This window comes from Microtus oregoni, unplaced genomic scaffold (genome assembly GCF_018167655.1).
Source record: "Microtus oregoni isolate MIOR12 unplaced genomic scaffold, Mior012 000018F_ref0000195, whole genome shotgun sequence".
Lineage (NCBI taxonomy): Eukaryota > Metazoa > Chordata > Mammalia > Rodentia > Cricetidae > Microtus > Microtus oregoni.
In genome coordinates this window covers 40,092,857-40,111,369 of record NW_024543077.1, presented here as the reverse complement: position 1 = coordinate 40,111,369, position 18,513 = coordinate 40,092,857, and the positions used below count along the sequence as shown (strand labels likewise).

General features: G+C 45.7%; 1 protein-coding gene across 2 annotated transcripts in view; it reads left to right on the top strand.

The window, feature by feature from the left end:
- Positions 1 to 18,513, top strand: part of LOC121458934 (alsin-like) — a 55,416-nt gene that overhangs the window by 11,397 nt on the left and 25,506 nt on the right. For both annotated transcript variants that reach the window (XM_041668362.1, XM_041668361.1), the window contains 8 exons: positions 923 to 1,818; positions 5,713 to 6,070; positions 7,845 to 8,013; positions 9,168 to 9,264; positions 12,075 to 12,152; positions 13,224 to 13,406; positions 14,919 to 15,090; positions 17,276 to 17,456. In XM_041668362.1, coding sequence (XP_041524296.1) covers positions 923 to 1,818; positions 5,713 to 6,070; positions 7,845 to 8,013; positions 9,168 to 9,264; positions 12,075 to 12,152; positions 13,224 to 13,406; positions 14,919 to 15,090; positions 17,276 to 17,456 — 2,134 coding nt within the window. The remainder of the gene's footprint in view (positions 1 to 922; positions 1,819 to 5,712; positions 6,071 to 7,844; positions 8,014 to 9,167; positions 9,265 to 12,074; positions 12,153 to 13,223; positions 13,407 to 14,918; positions 15,091 to 17,275; positions 17,457 to 18,513) is intronic.

Below are 18,513 nucleotides of genomic sequence, written 5' to 3'. Positions count from 1 at the left end.
GCAGAGGCAGACGGATCTCTGTGTGTTCGAGGCCAGCCTGACCTACAAAGTGAGTTCCAGGCCTGCCAGGATTGTTACACAGAGAAACAACAACAACAACAAAGATATTTGGAAGCCTTTCCCTACCATGGTATCTTTAAAATCTAGAGATAGGCCAGTGAGATTGCTTGGCAGGTAAGGGCACAGGGCACCTCAGCCTGACGACCTGAGTTAGGGCTTCCTGATCCACACGAAGATAGAAGGAAAGAACCACCTCCTTAGGTTGTGGGTTGAGCCTCCCCCACATCTTACGCACACACTAATAATAATGTTTTTAATAGAAGAATAATCTGTGTCATAGCCAGGTGTGGTAGCTCATTCAGGAGGCTGAAACAGGAGGTTTGCCATAGTTTGAGGCTAGCCTGGGCTGCACGATTAGTTCCAAGGCAGCCTAGGTTACAGAGGGAGACCCGATCTCACAAAAGCTGGGATAGTTGTTGTGGGAAAGCTTCTCCTTGTTCTCATGTTTAAGCAATATCCTGTTATTAAGTGTCCAAATTACAGAAGACAGACGATCATCTCAGCTGGGGATCTATAGAGCTCCATGGTAGAGCACTCGGTTAGCAGGAAAGGCCCTGGGTTCAACCCAGGACGGAAAGAAAAAAGAGGAAAGGAAACATTCAACTCATGGCAGGCGCCATGTTCCTAGCTGTGTTTTCCAGGTGAGGAGTTGGCACATAGCTAGCTGCGGTTTACCTCAGTGTTTGCTGGCTGCTTTATAGCGGCTTATGATGCTGATGTCTGCTGGCGGTGGGCCTGTGTACTTTAAATTCTCACCGCTCCCCAGAATGCCAAAGATGCAAAAATGCTCTGCACTTTTCCAAGTCTTTATGATATGCTTCTGAAGGTTCACTGACTCTCCCCTTTCTCTTTGGAACCTTAGATGGTGAGGTCTACAGCTTTGGGACCCTGCCCTGGAAAAGCGAGTCAGCGGAAGTCTGTCCAAGCAGCCCCCTTCTAGAGAGTGCCCTGGTTGGGCAACGTGTTGTCACGGTGGCCACGGGGAGCTTCCACAGTGGAGCGGTGACAGAAAGCGGGGCGGTGTACATGTGGGGGGAGAACGCCGCCGGCCAGTGTGCGGTAGCGAACCAGCAGTATGTGCCAGAACCGAGTTCCGTCAGCATTTCTGACTCAGAGACCAGCCCCATGTTAGCCGTGAGGATTCTGCAGTTGGCCTGTGGCGAGGAGCACACCCTGGCCTTGTCAATCAGCAGAGAGATCTGGGCATGGGGCACCGGCTGTCAGCTGGGTCTCATCACCACCACCTTCCCAGTGACAAAGCCCCAGAAGGTGGAACACCTTGCCGGGCGCGTGGTGCTCCAGGTGGCCTGTGGCGCGTTCCACAGCCTGGCACTGGTGCAGTGCCTCCCTCCCCAGGATCTGAAGCCCGTCCCGGAGAGATGCAACCAGTGCAGCCAGCTGCTCATCACCATGACGGACAAAGAGGACCATGTGATCATATCAGACAGCCACTGCTGCCCCTTAGGGGTGACCCTGTCTGAGTCCCAAACAGAAAACCAGGCCAGCACTGCCGCCAGCCCTCAGACGGACGCACTGGACGGTCCGGGAGAGGTGTTTGAGAACACTTTGGTAGAAACTGAACTGAACGTGGGAAACATTGAGGCCACAAATGGCAGTGCCGTTTCCTCTCAGCAGAACGTGGCCGGGACAGCCAAAGTGTCTTCAGCCAAAATGGCTCCCTCTTACCCCGACACCCAGGCAGTAACTGCGTACCTGCAGAAGCTGTCAGAGCAGGAAGAAAAGCCACCTCAGGTCCAGGTAGCTGCTGCGTGTTATAACGTAAAGGTGTTTTGGAGTTAAAGTATTTGTGTTTCTTTAGGAACTAAAGTCCTGAATCTTGGGAGCAGGTTTTATTTTTTCCCATCAGGCTGCTGTAATTGTTTTGCTAGGCTGAGAGAGGGAGGAGCCTGTGTGAAATCAGAAATGCTCTTGATCTGACCCTTTTGAGTGTTGAAGGATGTCGTGCTGGGCTTGCTTTAGAAGTGGCCCAGGCCCGTGTGACTTCCTTGCTTGTGTTTTGGCAGCCTGGCTGAGGCACCACGTTTTGGTCGTCCCCAGAACAGCTCAGCTCCGTGCAACCTTGAGCTCACAAGCTGCTTCTGGACTGCATTGGTGCGTCTCTTCAGAGCTGTGTAAAACTGTTTCCTTCTGTCTAGGGACCTTGCCAGGTTGCAGAATGTTTAGTTGAAGGCAGATGTGTAATGATTCAGTTTCTAGACAAGGTGCATGCATGTAATCTCAACATTCAGGCGGCCAAGGCAGGAGGATTGCTGTGTTGAAGGCTAGCCTACGCTACATAGTATTAAGGTAGCCAGGGCTACAATTAACACTGTCTCATAAGACAAAACAAAAGAAAACAAAAAAGAAGAGAGAGAAGAAAAGAAACTACAAGGCTTATGTTTTGGATTTGTGGTTTTTAGTTTTTTTGTTTTCGGTTTTGACTGGGCCTTACTGGCCTTATTTGAGGCGGGGAAATACTTTTGTCTTGTTTAAAATATCCTCATTTAAAAACATAGGAAATGAGTGCCACTGTTGTTGGAAACACATTGTTCCAGAAGAGCAGTTTCTGGTTTCCCTCGGGATTACCTTTGTGCTAAAGGGGGGGTGGGGTGGGAGGGGGGACGAAAGCAAAACATCTCATCCCGAAGGAACTGCTATCTTTTTAACACAGGGTCTTTAAAGCCACAAGAGTTTTCAGTTCTTTATCCCCAAGTCTACTCTGTCAGGGTGAGAACGTGGGATATTTTTAGAGATAGTCCTGCTTCACATATATTCTCTGAACTTTGTGTTTGACTTTTTTTCCAATTAAAAGTAAGCTGTTTATAAGAAAAAGTATTACAAAAATCCAAACAAAGCAGCATTAATCTAGCAAGAATGTTTGTAGAAAATTCTTAGACTATACATGCTTATAAAACATTTGACTTTGCTGGATCTCAAGTTTGAGGCCACTGCAGACTATAGAATAGATCCTGTCTCAAAAACAAACACAGAAGACCAAGTTTATCCTTTTAAAAGTCATTCCTCCATTAAATATAAAGCTAAAAGCTTGTTGTATACAGCTCATTTGGCTATCAAATTGCCACCTTTAAAATTCTGCATTCCAAAAAAAAAAAATCAACAAAAGGAATTGCATTTTCTTTGAACTTATTTTGATAAATGTCTGAAGTTTTTTATCATGCATGTTGGTTTTGACAGTGTGTGTTCCTACTAAATTTAACTTAATTTTTGTAAGAAGCATTTCAGCCTTATATCCAACAGTGAAAATTTTATATGCTGTTCTTTGTCATTGGTTGACTATGAGTTCTAAAATTATATCTTCAACCAAAATTACAAGTAATTAGTTTTTTGTTACTTTATTCATTTAACTACAATAAATAGCTAGAATGTAGCTCAGTGGTGGATTACTTGCCTAGCCTGCTTGAGGCTTTCAGCACCCCAAAATAAAGAATTTAGAAGTATCCATTCATCCATCCATGCATGTATATGTAACAGGTTGGGAATAGTCGTTTAAGATTATGGGCAGTGTTTTCCTCTGCTTAACGGTGAGAGCTTCCCAAAGCCGCCCCTCTCAAATGCTGTCTGTGCACCTGTCGGGAGCATCATCAGCAAAGGTCAGAATCGCAGTCTTACGCTGAATCAGTTGTCAGGAGAACCAAATCGTCGTGGTTCTTGCCGTGAAGTGTAAGTAGTTTTCAAGCCTCTGCTGGCTGTTTTAATTAGATTACTTGTGTGCACAGAAGTAACTTCTAGATTTGATATGTAATTTGACAAACTCTGTTGAGTATCCGCTGTATGCCAGATACTATGCTAGGCACTGGGGATTAGTTCAAGAAAACCAGGAGCCAACGTTATTTCTATTTGATTTTGTTTCTCTGTTTGTTTTGTTTTTGAGACAGCATCTCACTGTGTAGCCCAGGGTGGCCTGAGACTATGCTTTGCTGGGTTTGGTTCTGAATTCAGGACAAATTAAGGAATAATGTGCATATCTTTGGGATCTTTGAGTATAAGAAGCAATTTTTTTTTCCCGAGACAAGGTTTCTCTGTAGTTTTGGACCCTGTCCTGGAACTAGCTCTGTAGACCAGGCTGGCCTCGAACTCACAGAGATCCGCCTGCCTCTGCCTCCTGGGTGCTGGGATTAAAGGTTTGCATCTGCGTGTGGGTGTGTGCCTGTGTGTGTGCGTGCGTGTGAGTGCAGGTGCACATGGGTGTGTGTGTGTGTGTGTGTGTGTGTGTGCGTGCGTGTGAGTGCAGGTGCACGTGTGTGTGTGTGCGTGCGTGTGAGTGCAGGTGCACGTGGGTGTGGGTGTGGGTGTGTGCGTGTGAGTGCAGGTGCACGTGTGTGTGTGTGCGTGCGTATGAGTGCAGGTGCACATGGGTGTGTGTGTGTGCGTGCGTATGAGTGCAGGTGCACATGGGTGTGTGTGTGTGCGTGCGTGTGAGTGCAGGTGCACGTGTGTGTGCGTGCGAGTGCAGGTGCACGTGGGTGTGTGCACGTGGGTGTGTGCGTGCGTGTGAGTGCAGGTGCACGTGGATGTGTGGGTGTGTGTGTGCATGTGAGTGCAGGTGCACGTGGGTGTGTGGGTGTGTGCGTACGTGTGAGTGCAGGTGCACGTGGGTATGTGAGTGCAGGTGCCACGGAGGCCGGAGGTATTGGATCCCAGAGAGCTGGAGTTGCCTGCCATGGGTGCTGGGAACTTAACCTGAGTCCTCTGCAAGAGCAGCAAGTGCTCTTAACCACCGAGGTATTTTTGTGTGCTATTGGGTATATTTAATGTTTTTTTTTCCCTTTTAGTTAACAGTGGTATTTGATAATTCAACCTTCTTTTCATTGGAATTATTTTGTTAATCTTTTTAATGTTCCCATGAAGCGTGCTAAGAACACTTGCTCCATATATTAATTATTAACCTGTCGCTTTTGTCCTCTGTGGTAACCAGAGCAAAGGTCGTAGCTGCCCAGCTACTGTGTCATGGGAAATAAGTCTGTAGTGTGAGGGACGGTCAGAGGCGTACGATTTCCTCCTATACAACCAACATGTACATTTTCATTGTAAACACCTCCTTTTCTTAAAATCTTACTTCTTCCATTTCTTAGTAACAATCAGTATAAATTTTCATGAACATATTCAAATAACAGACTGGAGTTTTTCCACCCTTCTGTCCAGAGCACCTTGTATTAACCCCAGTGTTTTTCTTTTTTCTGCCTGTTTAGTGCTTGAATCAGACTCCCTGGGAAGCCTGCGCTGGCTTTGAGCTGAGCTCCCCTTACCTCAGCCTTCCCAGGGCTGCAGCCAGGGCTCTTCATCCCTCAGTCCTCCCTCTCCTCTCCCCATGCTCGGTCTTATAAAACAGCTAGGATCATTTTAACATGCCCTCAGCAAGAGGAGGTGCTCAGGGAAAGAGCTATGTTCTTAGCGCCATTTCCATATTCTGTGTTAACTCAACAACCAGGAGGGCACAGTTTGAGGCTGAAGACAAGCCGGCTGTTGTTGTTGGCCTGGCTATGCTGTGTAGCCCAGGGCAGCACCCTTCCTGTGAAGGTTACAGACAGGACCTCCTCCTTGGGTCTGTTTTGGAATTTTTTGCAGATAGCTGGGAGCATGAGCTCTTATTGACTGTTACTACAGGGTTTTTACATCCGTGTGTTTGTTTAGCCTCCTGTAGAGGAAGCTGGCCCTGACCTTCACAGTCCGCCAACCACAAGCACCTCAGCCCTCAACAGCCTGGTGGTCTCCTGTGCATCTGCTGTCGGTGTGAGAGTGGCCGCCACATACGAGGCTGGGGCCTTGTCTCTCAAGAAAGTCATGAACTTTTACAGCGCCGCCCCCGGGGAGACGGGAGCCCAGTTGGGCAGTGCTCCCACAGGCCCAGAAAGCCTGAAAGATCTCAGAGAAGAGCAGGTGAAACAGGAGTCAATGCAAGGGAAGAAAAGCTCCAGTCTGGTGGACATCAGAGAGGAAGAGGCGGAGGGAGGGAGCCGAAGACTCTCCCTCCCGGGACTGCTGTCGCAAGGTGAGGTGTGGGGGACTGAGCTTCACAGGCTGTGTTACAGCAAGTTAACTTTCCTATTGTTGAAGCTGGCATATTCAGATCCTGCGCCTTCTGTAATGGCAGTTTACACAGTGGTGGCTTTAAGAGAAAGCCACCTGCTTCTCTGCCTCAGAAACAGTTACAGAATATAACTTCAGCTTTTTTAATGACTTTATTCAAAGTTTGTACTGCTACCAAATTGATGTATAAGATTTACTTCATGTTATACATTGTTATCGACATAGTAAAAGCTAGTAACATCCTTTTAAAAGACTAATTTAATAAAACATTAACCTAGCAAGGCATAGTGACCCACACTTCTAACCCCAGCACCCTGTAAGCAGAGGCAAGCAGATCCCTGAATTTGAGGACATCCTGGTCTATGTACTGAGTTATAGGACAGCACAGGCAACACAGTGAGACCCTGTCGCAAAGCAAAACAAACCGACTAGATGAAAGAAAGAAAGGAAGGAAGGAAGGAAGGAAGGAAGGACCCACCGACCTTTATATTTACCCAAAACGTGTAAAAAAATTTTTTTAAAGAAATTACTTTCTGTGTGTGAGTGTTTTGCCTGCATGTATATTTGTGCACTATTTCGAGCCTGGCGCCATGGAGGCCAGAAGAGGGTGCCAGGTTACCTCGAACTGGAATTACAGTTGTGAGCCACCATGTGGGTACTGGGAATTTAGCCCAGGTCCTCTGGTAGAGTAATCAGTGCTCTTCACCGCTGAGCCATCTCCAGCCCCTGTGAAAGATTTTAAAGATTTATTTATTTATTATATATACAATATTTTGCCTGCACGCATCCCTGTGGGCCAGAAGAGGGCACCAGATCTTACCACAGATGGTTGTGAGCCACCATGTGGTTGCTGGGAATTGAACTCAGGACCTCTGGAAGAGCAGCCAGCGCTCCCATCCTCTGAGCCATCTCTCTAGCCCCCTGTGAAAGATTTTAAAGCTTTCTTCTCTCCATAGAAGTTAAAGTTTTATATCTTAAAATTAATTCTTTTTTTAAAAAATATTTATTTATTTATTTATTATGTATACAACATTCTGTCTGTGTGTGTGCGTGCCTGCAGGTCGAAGAGGGCACCAGACCCCATTACAGATGGTTGTGAGCCACCATGTGGTTGCTGGGAATTGAACTCAGGACCTTTGGAAGAGCAAGCAATGCTCTTAACCTCTGAGCCATCTCTCCAGCCCAAAATTAATTCTTTATTACAGTTCTTTGTTATATATGTGAAATTAAAGCTTGGCTTAGGAAGTATTAGCTTTTAACGATGTTTTGAAATAGGGGAGATTTGTCAACTTTGTGGTATTTTTAGTATATTCTGTTTTTGGTTTTTTGTTTGTTCGGTTTTTTGGGAGGAGGCAGGGTCTTACACTGCAGCCCAGGACGGCCTCAGACTCAGCAGGCAATACAGGCATGAGCTACAGCACCCATTATTACCATACTCTTTAGAATGTAAGTTCTCTAGGATGTTGGTAAACGTTACACAGAGAAGGGTCTGCAGCCAAGTTTTCGGCAGTATGGCAGATTAAACACTCCCACGGGCTTCTACTCAGGTCCGTGAGCATCATCTGCAGACTAATGGGGAGAGAGGCAGGGCGCAAGACAGTAGGGAGCATTTCCCAGACTCGGCTGACCAGCAAGCACTCTGCAGAGAAGCCGCAGGGTGTTTCACAGACACCGTGTTAGTGTGTTTCCTCAGAAGGTCTCTCTGTTAAAGCATCGGCTTCCCTGTTTGTTTCCAGTTTCCCCCAGGCTCTTAAGGAAAGCTGCAAGGGTGAAAACCAGGACAGTGGTCCTGACTCCCACATACAGTGGAGAAGCCGATGCCCTCCTGCCATCCCTGAGAACAGAGGTGTGGACCTGGGGGAAAGGCAAGGAAGGGCAGCTGGGGCATGGTGACGTCCTGCCCAGGTGAGTGCCACCGGCAGGTGCTGATGGGGGTCAGGTTGGGCAGTAGACTTTTCCTGAGGTCTCCACGCATCCATAGGCAACAGGGCAGGTTACTGTGCACCATTAGTGCTGAAAAAAGGCTTAGTCCTCGGTGCCTCACAGTCCAGGCTGGAGGCTAGGCACAAATGGAGGCGTGTACCTTTAGCTTAGTGCTCAGGAGAGAGGCAAGCAGATCGGTGCCGTGTGAGTCTGCAGCCAGTCTGGTCCACATAACGAGTTCCAGGCCAGCTAGGGGTACATGGAGAGATCCTGTCTCAAAACAAATAATACAAGCCAATAAAGGACTGGAGTATCCGCGTACACTTGTCCATTCCATTTGATGTGCGTTCATCTTAGAATGCAGGAAATGGTGTTGGGATAAGATAGTATTTCACTGAAGCATTTGAATAGTTACATCTTTTCTGGCCCCAAAGATGTGGTGTGCTCTCTAAAGCATTGAGCTGTGCGTATATCAGGGGAAAGGGTCATTTTCTCTGACAGGCGTTCTCAAGACTGTCTATCCTAGCAGAGCGAAGGGAATGGGGATAAAACCTGCCTTACTTCCTGTGTCCTCTGTCTAGTCCCAGTCTTTACGTTCCTGTTTTACTTCCATGTGTAGCCTGGACTGGGCTGACTTGGCAGGGATCCTCCTGTCTCCGGGTGCTGGGGTTGGGGCCTGGGCAGCTCTTCCAGCTCAACTCCACGGTTCTTAGTCGATTCTGATTACAGGGGTTGATTAATGATGACAGACAATGCCGCAAGTAAAAAAAAAATGAAGATTAGGTATAATGTTTAGTAGTTCGAACATATCCTCGTTATTTTTGACATTTTGTTTTTATTTTTTTATTAAAATTTATTTATTTATTTATTATGTATACAATAGTCTGTGTGTGTGTATGTCTGCAGTCCAGAAGAGGGCACCAGACCTCATTACAGATGGTTGTGAGCCACCATGTGGTTGCCGGGAATTGAACTCAGGACCTTTAGAAGAGCAGGCAATGCTCTTAACCACTGAGCCATCTCTCCAGCCCCTTGACATTTTATTTTTATGTAACAGTCCTGACTGTATACTTTGGGAAAGTTATGCTGCTGAAGATGTGTTGACTCTGTGTGTACCTGTGTTTGTTTCCTTCAAGGCTTCAGCCGCTGTGTGTCAAGTGTCTGGATGGTAAAGAGGTGATCCACCTGGAGGCAGGTGGCTCCCACTCCCTTGCACTTACCGCGAAGTCTCAGGTAAGGGCAGACTGGAGTAGGGCAGCTCCTGTGCTGATGGGAGGGAGGCTACCCCGGTCAGGTGCTCGGCTGTCTCTGGGCGACTGTACTGCCAGGTCAGTGTTCCGCTGTCTCTGGCGACTGTACTATCAGGTCAGGTGTTCCGCTGTCTCTGGGCGACTGTACTGCCAGGTCAGGTGTTCCGCTGTCTCTGGGCGACTGTACTGTCAGGTCAGGTGTTCCGCTGTCTCTGGGCGACTGTACTGCCAGGTCAGGTGTTCCGCTGTCTCTGGGCAACTGTACTATCAGGTCAGGTGTTCCGCTGTCTCTGGGCGACTGTACTGCCAGGTCAGGTGTTTCCCTGTCTGTGAGTGACTGTATTGTCAAGCAGCACAGCCTGTCTGTCTCCTTTGAGGTTTGAGGTTTTACGTGGCGGTGAAGAGGAGAGCAAGAGAAGGTACCCAGCCTGTCTCACAGGCCATCCAGGCTGAGGTTGTAGCCGAGCACACACACCCATGCGCACGTGGTGCTTGACTCCATCCCCAGACATGAACCAGGTCTAGTGGCACAAGCTTGTCACCCCAGGCCGTCCTTTGCTGCATGGTAGGCTTAGAGGGGTAGGGCAGGAGGAGGGAGAGAAGCCAGTTGGAGTGCTGGTCCTCAGGCCTGAAACCTGGGTTTCCCTGGATCCCGCCCATAAGGTGGCAGAGAGACTGACTTCTGCAAGTTGTCTTTGGAGTTGCACCTGCCCCCATCCAGACAATAAAACAAACAAATGAAGAATTTCAAAACAGAATGGCCCATGACAAAGGACAATTTAGCAAACAAATTTAAAACTATTTTCTCCTGATAGGTGACACTGCATTTATTTTCATGTGCTATTTGAGACTCAGGAGAAAATAGCAGTGGCAGAAATTTGGGCGGGACCTTGATGGAGGATGTGCGTTTTCACTGACTCAGGAATTTCCTAAGGACATAGATGCACATATATCTATAAATCTCTATAGGCAAGGATTTAGAAAATGTGTTTTATCGTGTGTATGTATATGGTATATGTATAGGTGTTTGTTTATGATGTGGATGTCTGTATGTGTAGGTGTTTGTATATGATGTGGATGTCTGTATGTGTAGGTGTTTGTATATGATGTGGATGTCTGTATGTGTAGGTGTTTGTATATGATGTGGATGTCTGTATGATGTAAGTGTAGGTGTTTGTATATGATGTGGATGTCTGTATGATGTATTGTAGGTGTTTGTATATGATGTGGATGTCTGTATGATGTATTGTAGGTGTTTGTATATGATGTGGATGTCTGTGTATGATGTCTGTGTAGGTGTTTGTATATGATGTGGTTGTATGATGTATGTGTAGGTGTTTGTATATGATGTGGATGTCTGTATGATGTTTGTGTAGGTGTTTGATGTGAGGATGTCTGTATGTATAGGTGTTTGTATATGATGTGGATATCTGTATGATGTTTGTGTAGGTGTTTGTATGATGTGAGGATGTCTATATGACGTATGTGTAGGTGTTTGTATGATGTGAGGATGTCTGTATATGATATATGTGTATGTGTTTGATGTGAGGATGTCTGTATGATGTATGTGCAGTTATTTGTATGTGATGTGCGTGTCTGTATGATGTGGGGCTTTGCCCATGCTACGGCATATGTGGAAGCCGGAGAACAACTTCATGGGTCAGTTCTCTCCGTCCTCCTTGACTTGGTTCTGGGGATGGAAATCCTGCTACTAGGCTCGCCCTGTCCAGCGCTTTTCCTGATTCGAGTCATCTTACCGGCCCTGTTGAAGGGTTTCAATATCATGGAAAATTGTTAACTCACTAATAATCCAGTAGTTAATTAGTGGAGGCGTACCCACAGTGGAGTTTTATGTAGCTATTAAAATCAAGCTGTATTTTTTGTTCTTGAAATGAGTTTTACCTGCAGCTCAGGTTGGCTTCTGACTCAGCAGCTGTGGCTTTAGCCTCTTGGGAGCTGACTTACAAGTGGACGATCACAAAAGTGTCGACTTAGCTGGACATGATGATGCGGTGCCCAGTGCCCGACATGTCAGTCTTGTGGCTTTAGCCTCTTGGGTGCTGACTTACAGGTGGACGATCACAAAAGTGTCGACTTAGCTGGACGTGATGATGCGGTGCCCAGTGCCCGACATGTTAGTACTTGGGATGCTAAGTTAGAATGTCCTGGACTAAGGAAGCAGCGATGATTTCCTTGATGTATAGATTTTGTTTTATGTTATATTTGCATATATTCCATTTAACAATTGGTCTTAGGACGTTTTCACTGTAGGGACCACATTGCTCCAACTCCCCACCAGTCCCCTCCCTCTTCCCAGCCAACGTCCCTCCTTCCTACACATACCTATGCGTACCCGATTGTTACAGGAGCACATGCACCTTATAGAGCCTGCACCAATGAAGAAAAGGGTCTGTGGGAAGAACGTGCCTTCCTCCCTAGTCTGGCAGGGTGTTGGCAGACCCTGTGCAGGTGGACTGGCCTCAGACCAGAGATCCTCCTGCCTCAGCCTCCTGACTGTGTTCTGATGATAAGCTTGTGCCACCATGCCAGGTTTCATTTCTGTTTACTCCTCCTCCGCTTCTGTTTTCTTCCTTCTTCCTCCTCCTTCCTCTGAAATGGGAGGAGACAGGCTCTCACTTTGTAGCTCAGACTAGGGGCATCTTGCACCTCGTTCTCCTGAGTGTATAGAAAATGAATGAATGATGTCGTGACTATAGAGATACAGTCTCATAGAGCTGACCTGGTCATGGTCAAGTGGACATGTCTCACCTGAGCTCCTGTTGTCTCTGGTAGGTCTACTCATGGGGCAGTAACACCTTCGGTCAGCTCGGGCATTCTGACTTCCCAACCACAGTCCCTCGGCTTGCAAAGGTACCTTGTGTAATTCAGAATTCTGTGCTATAGCACTTTGTCTAGGGAAATTGTTTTGTAGATAAATTTAGTTCATAAATATAATTTTTCTAAAAAAATGATTAAAATACGATTTCATAATACGAATCCACTCCTTTTCCAGCTAAATGCAGTTTTTCAAAAATGTTTTTACTTCACAGCCTTGTCTGTATTTTGAATATTGACAGTACTTCTGCCTTTTTTTAGCAAAAAAAAAAAAAGGAGAAAAAGAAAAGAAAAGGTTCTTTTATACAAAATTTTATGTCTTTAGTGTGTTCTGGGCTATGTTACCATCAAACAATGTCTACTTTGTCTTCTCTCTTAAGTTTGGTTTTGAAAAGTCATAATTTTCTGATGTTACGTTCTATAGCTTACATCACAGTAAACCTTTTGTTAACACTTTTTCTGCAGCAAAATTACAGGTTCAGATGACCCTGTCTCTGACTTTTAAATTGATTTTCATTTCTATAACACTGGCCTAGGTCCACGTGGGTGTCTTTTCAGGGGTCCTGCCTGTTCCAGCATCCTGGGAGCTGGCACAGTGAAGTCACAGCAGAGCTAGTGAGTGGCCAGCGGGAGGCGGGATTTCGGCACCCGAGGGCCCAGTTGGCCACAGTCAGAGTTAGCCTTAGTAGATATTTTCTTTTCATGTAGATCTTTGCACACAGCTGAATGTGGATGGCCAGAGGTGCACTCGAGGTGTGACTTTTAGAGCAGGGCTCTAGAGCCTCCTCCCTGTAAAATAAGCTGCCTATAGACACCTACGAAAATAACATTAAAAACTATTAAGAACTATACTTTTTCCTTTCCTTATTCTACTTTTTCAGATTTTTATAAAAATCCAATTCAGGTTTAAAAGCTGAACATCAGTTTTTTGGTTATTTTTTTTCCCTCCTGCTCTGTTCTGTAGTAACTGGGTACCTTGCTGGGTTTGGTTCACTCTCTAAGGTATGGCTGACTGCCTGTGCCCGCTTAAGTAATCTGTTCCCTGCAACTGGATTCTCCTCGGTTGCTTTGGACAGATGGACAGACGCTGTCTTTCTGTCATTGCAGGTTAGCAGTGAAAATGGAGTCTGGAGTGTGGCCGCAGGCCAGGATTACTCCTTGTTTCTGGTGGACACCAAAGACTTCCAGCCTGGGCTGTATTACAGTGGCCGACAGGACCCTGCAGAAGGTGACACCCTTCCGGAGAATCCCGCTGGTACCAAGACTCCAGTCCTTCTGTCCTGTAACAAGGTGAATAGGAGTTGGACCCTAAAGCCCACATTGTGTAGCTGCAGGAGCCTTTGAACTACAAGTCGACCTGACTTTAAGTCCTCTGACCACTTCACGCTTCACATAAAACTGCAAACCCCTTCTCTTCCTCCCCTTCTTATCTCTCTACTCTGTTCTCCCTAACACACGTGAGATGCTGTGATCTTAACCGCTGTCTGTCTTCTGAGTGTGGGGCTTTCTGACTTCCTCATCCATTGTTGTGTCTGCACAATACACGTGCTGGTTTATTATCTTTTTGAGGCAAGATCTTGATCCACACGCAGCTCAGGGTAGCCTGGGGCTTGCTGCACAGGCCTCCTGCCTTCTTCTCCTGGTAACTGGGCTTGTGTGATCACTCCTGCATAGGGCGGGTTCTGGAAGCAGTTGCTGAGCCGAGCTCTCCTGGAGGAAGGCTATGCCTGAGCTTCTGCTTCGTGATGCCGGGGCTAGAACTCGGGGCTCTCTCTGCACAGGGCAAGAACTCTCCCACTGAGCTAAGCCCCGAGCTGTTTTTATTTCATTTCTGTTTTGCGATGCAGGAGTATTGAAAAGCGCCATCCACAGTGAGGTTTCCTGGAGGTGAATTATGGCAGACGCATTTCTAACTCTTCTTGGGCACTGCTAACTTGAGGGTCCTGAGCTGTGCTCACCGAGAAGGCCCCAACAAGTCACAGGCAGAACTGTCAGTTTACCCACTTCTTCCTCCTTTGAAGATCTAAACCAGTGTCTGCTTTTCCACCTCCTGCCTCGTCTTTATACACTGAGAACATTCACTTGTTTCTGCTTTTCCTGTTAAAGCAACGCACATCCTCAGAGAGACGTGTCAACAGGGAATGTAACCCTCAGTGCTAGTACAGCCTAGATTTTCTATTCTCATTGAAAACTGTGGTTTTGGACCACATAGTCTTTGGCTGTCTGGTTAGTAGGCTCTGAATGTATTGAGACAAGACCTTAAATTGCCAGAGGCAGCATTGGCCAATTTTTTTTTTTTGATACACTAACCTGGAACTCACTGTGTAGTCAAGATGGCCTTGAACTCCCAGCACACCTCCTATTTCAGCCTCTGAGTGCTGGAATTATAGGCATTAAACATCTTTTTGGCTATGTGTTTTCTTAAAGAAAATCCCCTTATGTTGGCTCTTTTAAGAGACAGTAACACAGACACTTGGTATAGCACAGGGCTCCTCTTTGTTCTCATTAATCTTATTTTCTGCAGAGTGAGTCTTGAGATATGTAGTTCTTATCAGTTGACCCTTTAATACACCTGAGGTATCTTGAAATAAATACAAGTAAGTATATACAGTTACTCACAAGTTCTATACGCAGCGTTTGTAAATCTTCACTGTGAAGGTGTTGGAGCTTAATAACCTGTTCCCCAACTCCTGGGTATCTTAACCTTAGCCCCCGTCTGCTGCTCTGAGCCCGTGCGACATACCTGGTCATTGCTCATAAATTACATTTTATCAGTGATCTTTTTATCTTCCCCCTTTTTAGCTTGGATATATAAGCAGAGTAACAGCAGGAAAAGATAGTTATCTCGCCCTGGTGGACAAGAACATCATGGGATATATCGCCAGTCTCCATGAATTGGCTACTACGGAAAGACGGTTTTACTCAAAACTAAGTGACATCAAGTCTCAGATACTTAGGCCTCTTCTCAGTTTAGGTAAGTTGTCACCTTCCCCCACCCCCACCTCTAGATTATCAGGGCTCTCGTTTTAACCGTCCTTCTGTATTAAAAGGAAGCCCATTTGGTTGGTTGGTTGGTTGGTTGGTTGGTTGTGTAGCCAGGGTGTCCTGTAGCCCAGATTGGGCACCACTCACTCTGTAGCTGAAGAAGATCTTGAATTCTTGATCCTTTTGCCTCCATCACCCAACTGCTGAGATTAAAGGTTTGAGCTACCATGCCTGCTGGGTTTTATCGTTGTTATTTTCTTTCTCAGACCCAGGCTGACCTCAAACTTCTGGGCTCAGACAATCCTCTTATGCTAGTCTCAGCATTACCTGGGTCTCTAAGCATGTGTCTCTGTGCCTTGTGTTAAGAAAACTGCTTATGTTAATGGTTTACTCCTGCTCCCTCCCGTCTACAAGCACACACTCACACTCAACAGTGCACTTGCTGTTTGCGGCTCATCAGGAGCCAGGCTGCCTCACCTCCACCTGTCTTCAGATTCCCAGAGCTCACTCTTCCTGCACTTGTAGAAACTGGAGCTGTAGGAAGATGTGGCTAAAGAGAAAAGTATATTCTTCGAAAAAGTTATCCTTTAAACTAGACTTGAGCAATCATACTTCTGCATCTCATCCTTAAGATACTGTATAACTTCATGGGATTGTTTCCCTTATAGTTCTTAGAATTGTATCTGTGTGTGAGTGTGTGATACTGTATAACTCCCCTCATAGTTCTTAGAGTTGTATCTCGTGTGTGTGTGTGTGTGTGTGTGTGTGATATTGTATAACTCCATGGGATTATTTCCCCTTATAGTTCTTAGAATTGTATCTGTGTGTGAGTGTGTGATACTGTATAATTCCCCTCATAGTTCTTAGAGTTGTATCTCATGTGTGTGTGTGTGTTCATTTGGAGGAAGAGACCTGGTTAGTAGTCTTCATCTACTTAGACCATGAAACCCAATATGAACAAATTCAACAGAATCGCCATATACGGGCTGCCCATGCATGCTTCAGCATTGCCAGGGCATAAATTTCAATTTTTTCATTCATATATTCATTTGTATTTATAATCTCTTAAAAGCACTACCAGAATGTGAAGGGTCTCACTCCACATTAGTAGGACTTAACAAATGTTTATTCAATCACAAAAAGGGGTTGGAAGTGAGGCAGTAATACAGAGATAGTTCACATGGCCTCCACTGGGACGCCTGTATCCATGGTATCTGGGGTCTCTAGGACATCAGCAAGGAATGCAAAGTGAGGTTTGGGAGCTATTAAAAATAACTGCAGTACATGGTAAGACCCTGTCTCAAAACCAACAAACAGCCGAACAGCCTTTCCCTGACTTATGACTTGAGATGGAATTTTCTTTGTCTCGCTGGCCACAATTAAGACTCAGAAGTTAGGCTGGTAGTCTTTTACCCTATTAAGGGAAACGTTGGCTTGTGTCAGGTGAGCTTTTTGTTTCTAATGGAAAGATCCCTACTTTAAACAGCCGGGCAGTGGTGGCGCAAGCCTTTAATCCCAGCACTCGGGAGGCAGAGGCAGGCAGATCTGGTCTACAAAAACTAGTTCCAGGACAGGCTCCAAAGCCATAGAGAAACCCTGTCTTGAAAACAAAAAACAAAAAAAAACCCTACTTTAAACAGCTGACTTAGCAATTCACTTTTATTTATTTGGAGTTTGTTTGTTTTTTTAGTTTTGAGTTATGGTCTCGTGTAGTCCTGGTTAGTCTTCAACTCTCTATGTAGCTAAAGATGATTCATTCCTGTTCCTCATACCGTCCCCCAAGTACTGGAGTTACAGGCGTGCACCACCACTCCTGACCAATTTAACTGTGTCTGTGAATAACAGTGTGTGGAGCCCCAGCTGTGTAACGTCTCCTCCAGAACTTAGGCAGGAGAAGGGAGTGTTTTCAAAATTTCACAAGTGTTAGCTTCAGCGGGTCTGCAGTTTGGCTGAGATACTAAAAAATCACCTGGCAAACCTTTAAAGAAACACCCATTCAGAGATAGCAATACCGAATCCACGGAACCAGGGACCCCATAGTCTATAGGTTTCTGTGACATTTGTGGTAGTGACTGGGGTTCCACAGATGAGTGTTTCAGCAGAGAGAGTGTTTTCAGAAAGGGGACCATCATAAGAAAGCTCTTGGTGTTCATGTTGTTATCATTTCGGTGCAGAAAATTTGGGCACTGTGCCCACTGTCCAGCTGTTGCAGGAAGTCGCAAGTCGGTTCAGCAAGCTGTGTTACCTCATTGGGCAGCACGGAGCCTCGCTTAGCAGCTTCCTGCAGGGCGTGAAGGAAGCCAGGAGCCTGGTCATCATGAAGCACTCGAGTCTTTTCTTGGACAGTTACACAGAGCAAGTATCAGTCTCGGCACGGGGATTTGCAGGGGAGCTGCACCTCAGGAGAGTGCACAGGGAAAGTGCACTTGGAGATAGACCTGAAAGGTGTTTCATTTCATCTTAGCCGACCAGAGTTCCGCAGTGCTGAAGTTCAGTTTCCTTCTGTACCCAGCAGAGATGGATAGCATATTTTATTTACATACAATGTCCCATTGTAAATCTGGTTATTTTTGTTTACTTAAGTAAATTAGACCAAAATTTGAGGAAATGTAGAAGTGTATTTAAAGAGCTAAAGTGTGAGCCTGCTTCTTACTGCTGTGTGACGGGACACTTAGTTACATTTAACGCAACCCTGTTTTCTGCCTTTTACTGCTGTGTGACGGGACACTTAGTTACATTTAACGCAACGTTGTTTTCTGAATAACACCAAGAATGTTTGTTTGTTTGTTTATTTATTAAGGATTTCTGCCTCCTCCCCGCCACCACCAAGAATGTTTTATAAGTAAAACAGACCAAGTATATTTGTAATCTTAAACTATTTCTCACTTTTTCTTGATTTGTATTTTGATACCATGATTCAAGGCAATAATTTAAGTGTTGTTTTAATGTATACCAGGTAACGCCGTTGATTCCAAGGCTGTGTTGTTCTATACGTAGCTTATTTGTTCTCCATCTATCTGCCAGAAATTGACTCTGTGCCACCAAGTGCCAGGCACGGCACAGAGTTACAGAATGGGGCCAGTGAGGAACACCTGTTGCCAGGGAGTTCCTGTCGGGCCTGTGTTTTCCCTGGGTTATAAATAACCCAAGGACTGATGTGTGTTTATTATCAAGAGCTGCAGGCAATGCTAATCAAAATGATATTTAAAGTTGCCCCCCTTCCCACCAGCAGAAATAGCCTGCAATCACCTAGTATTTATTTCCCTTTCAGACTTAGTACCTAAGTGACTTCAGCCGCAGGCAAATTAAGTATATTGGAAGCTGTTGTCTAGGAAGAATTATCTTGACTTCACTCTTCTAATTCATCAGACATGAAAAATAATGATAGAGCTTGACACACAGATTTATTCTA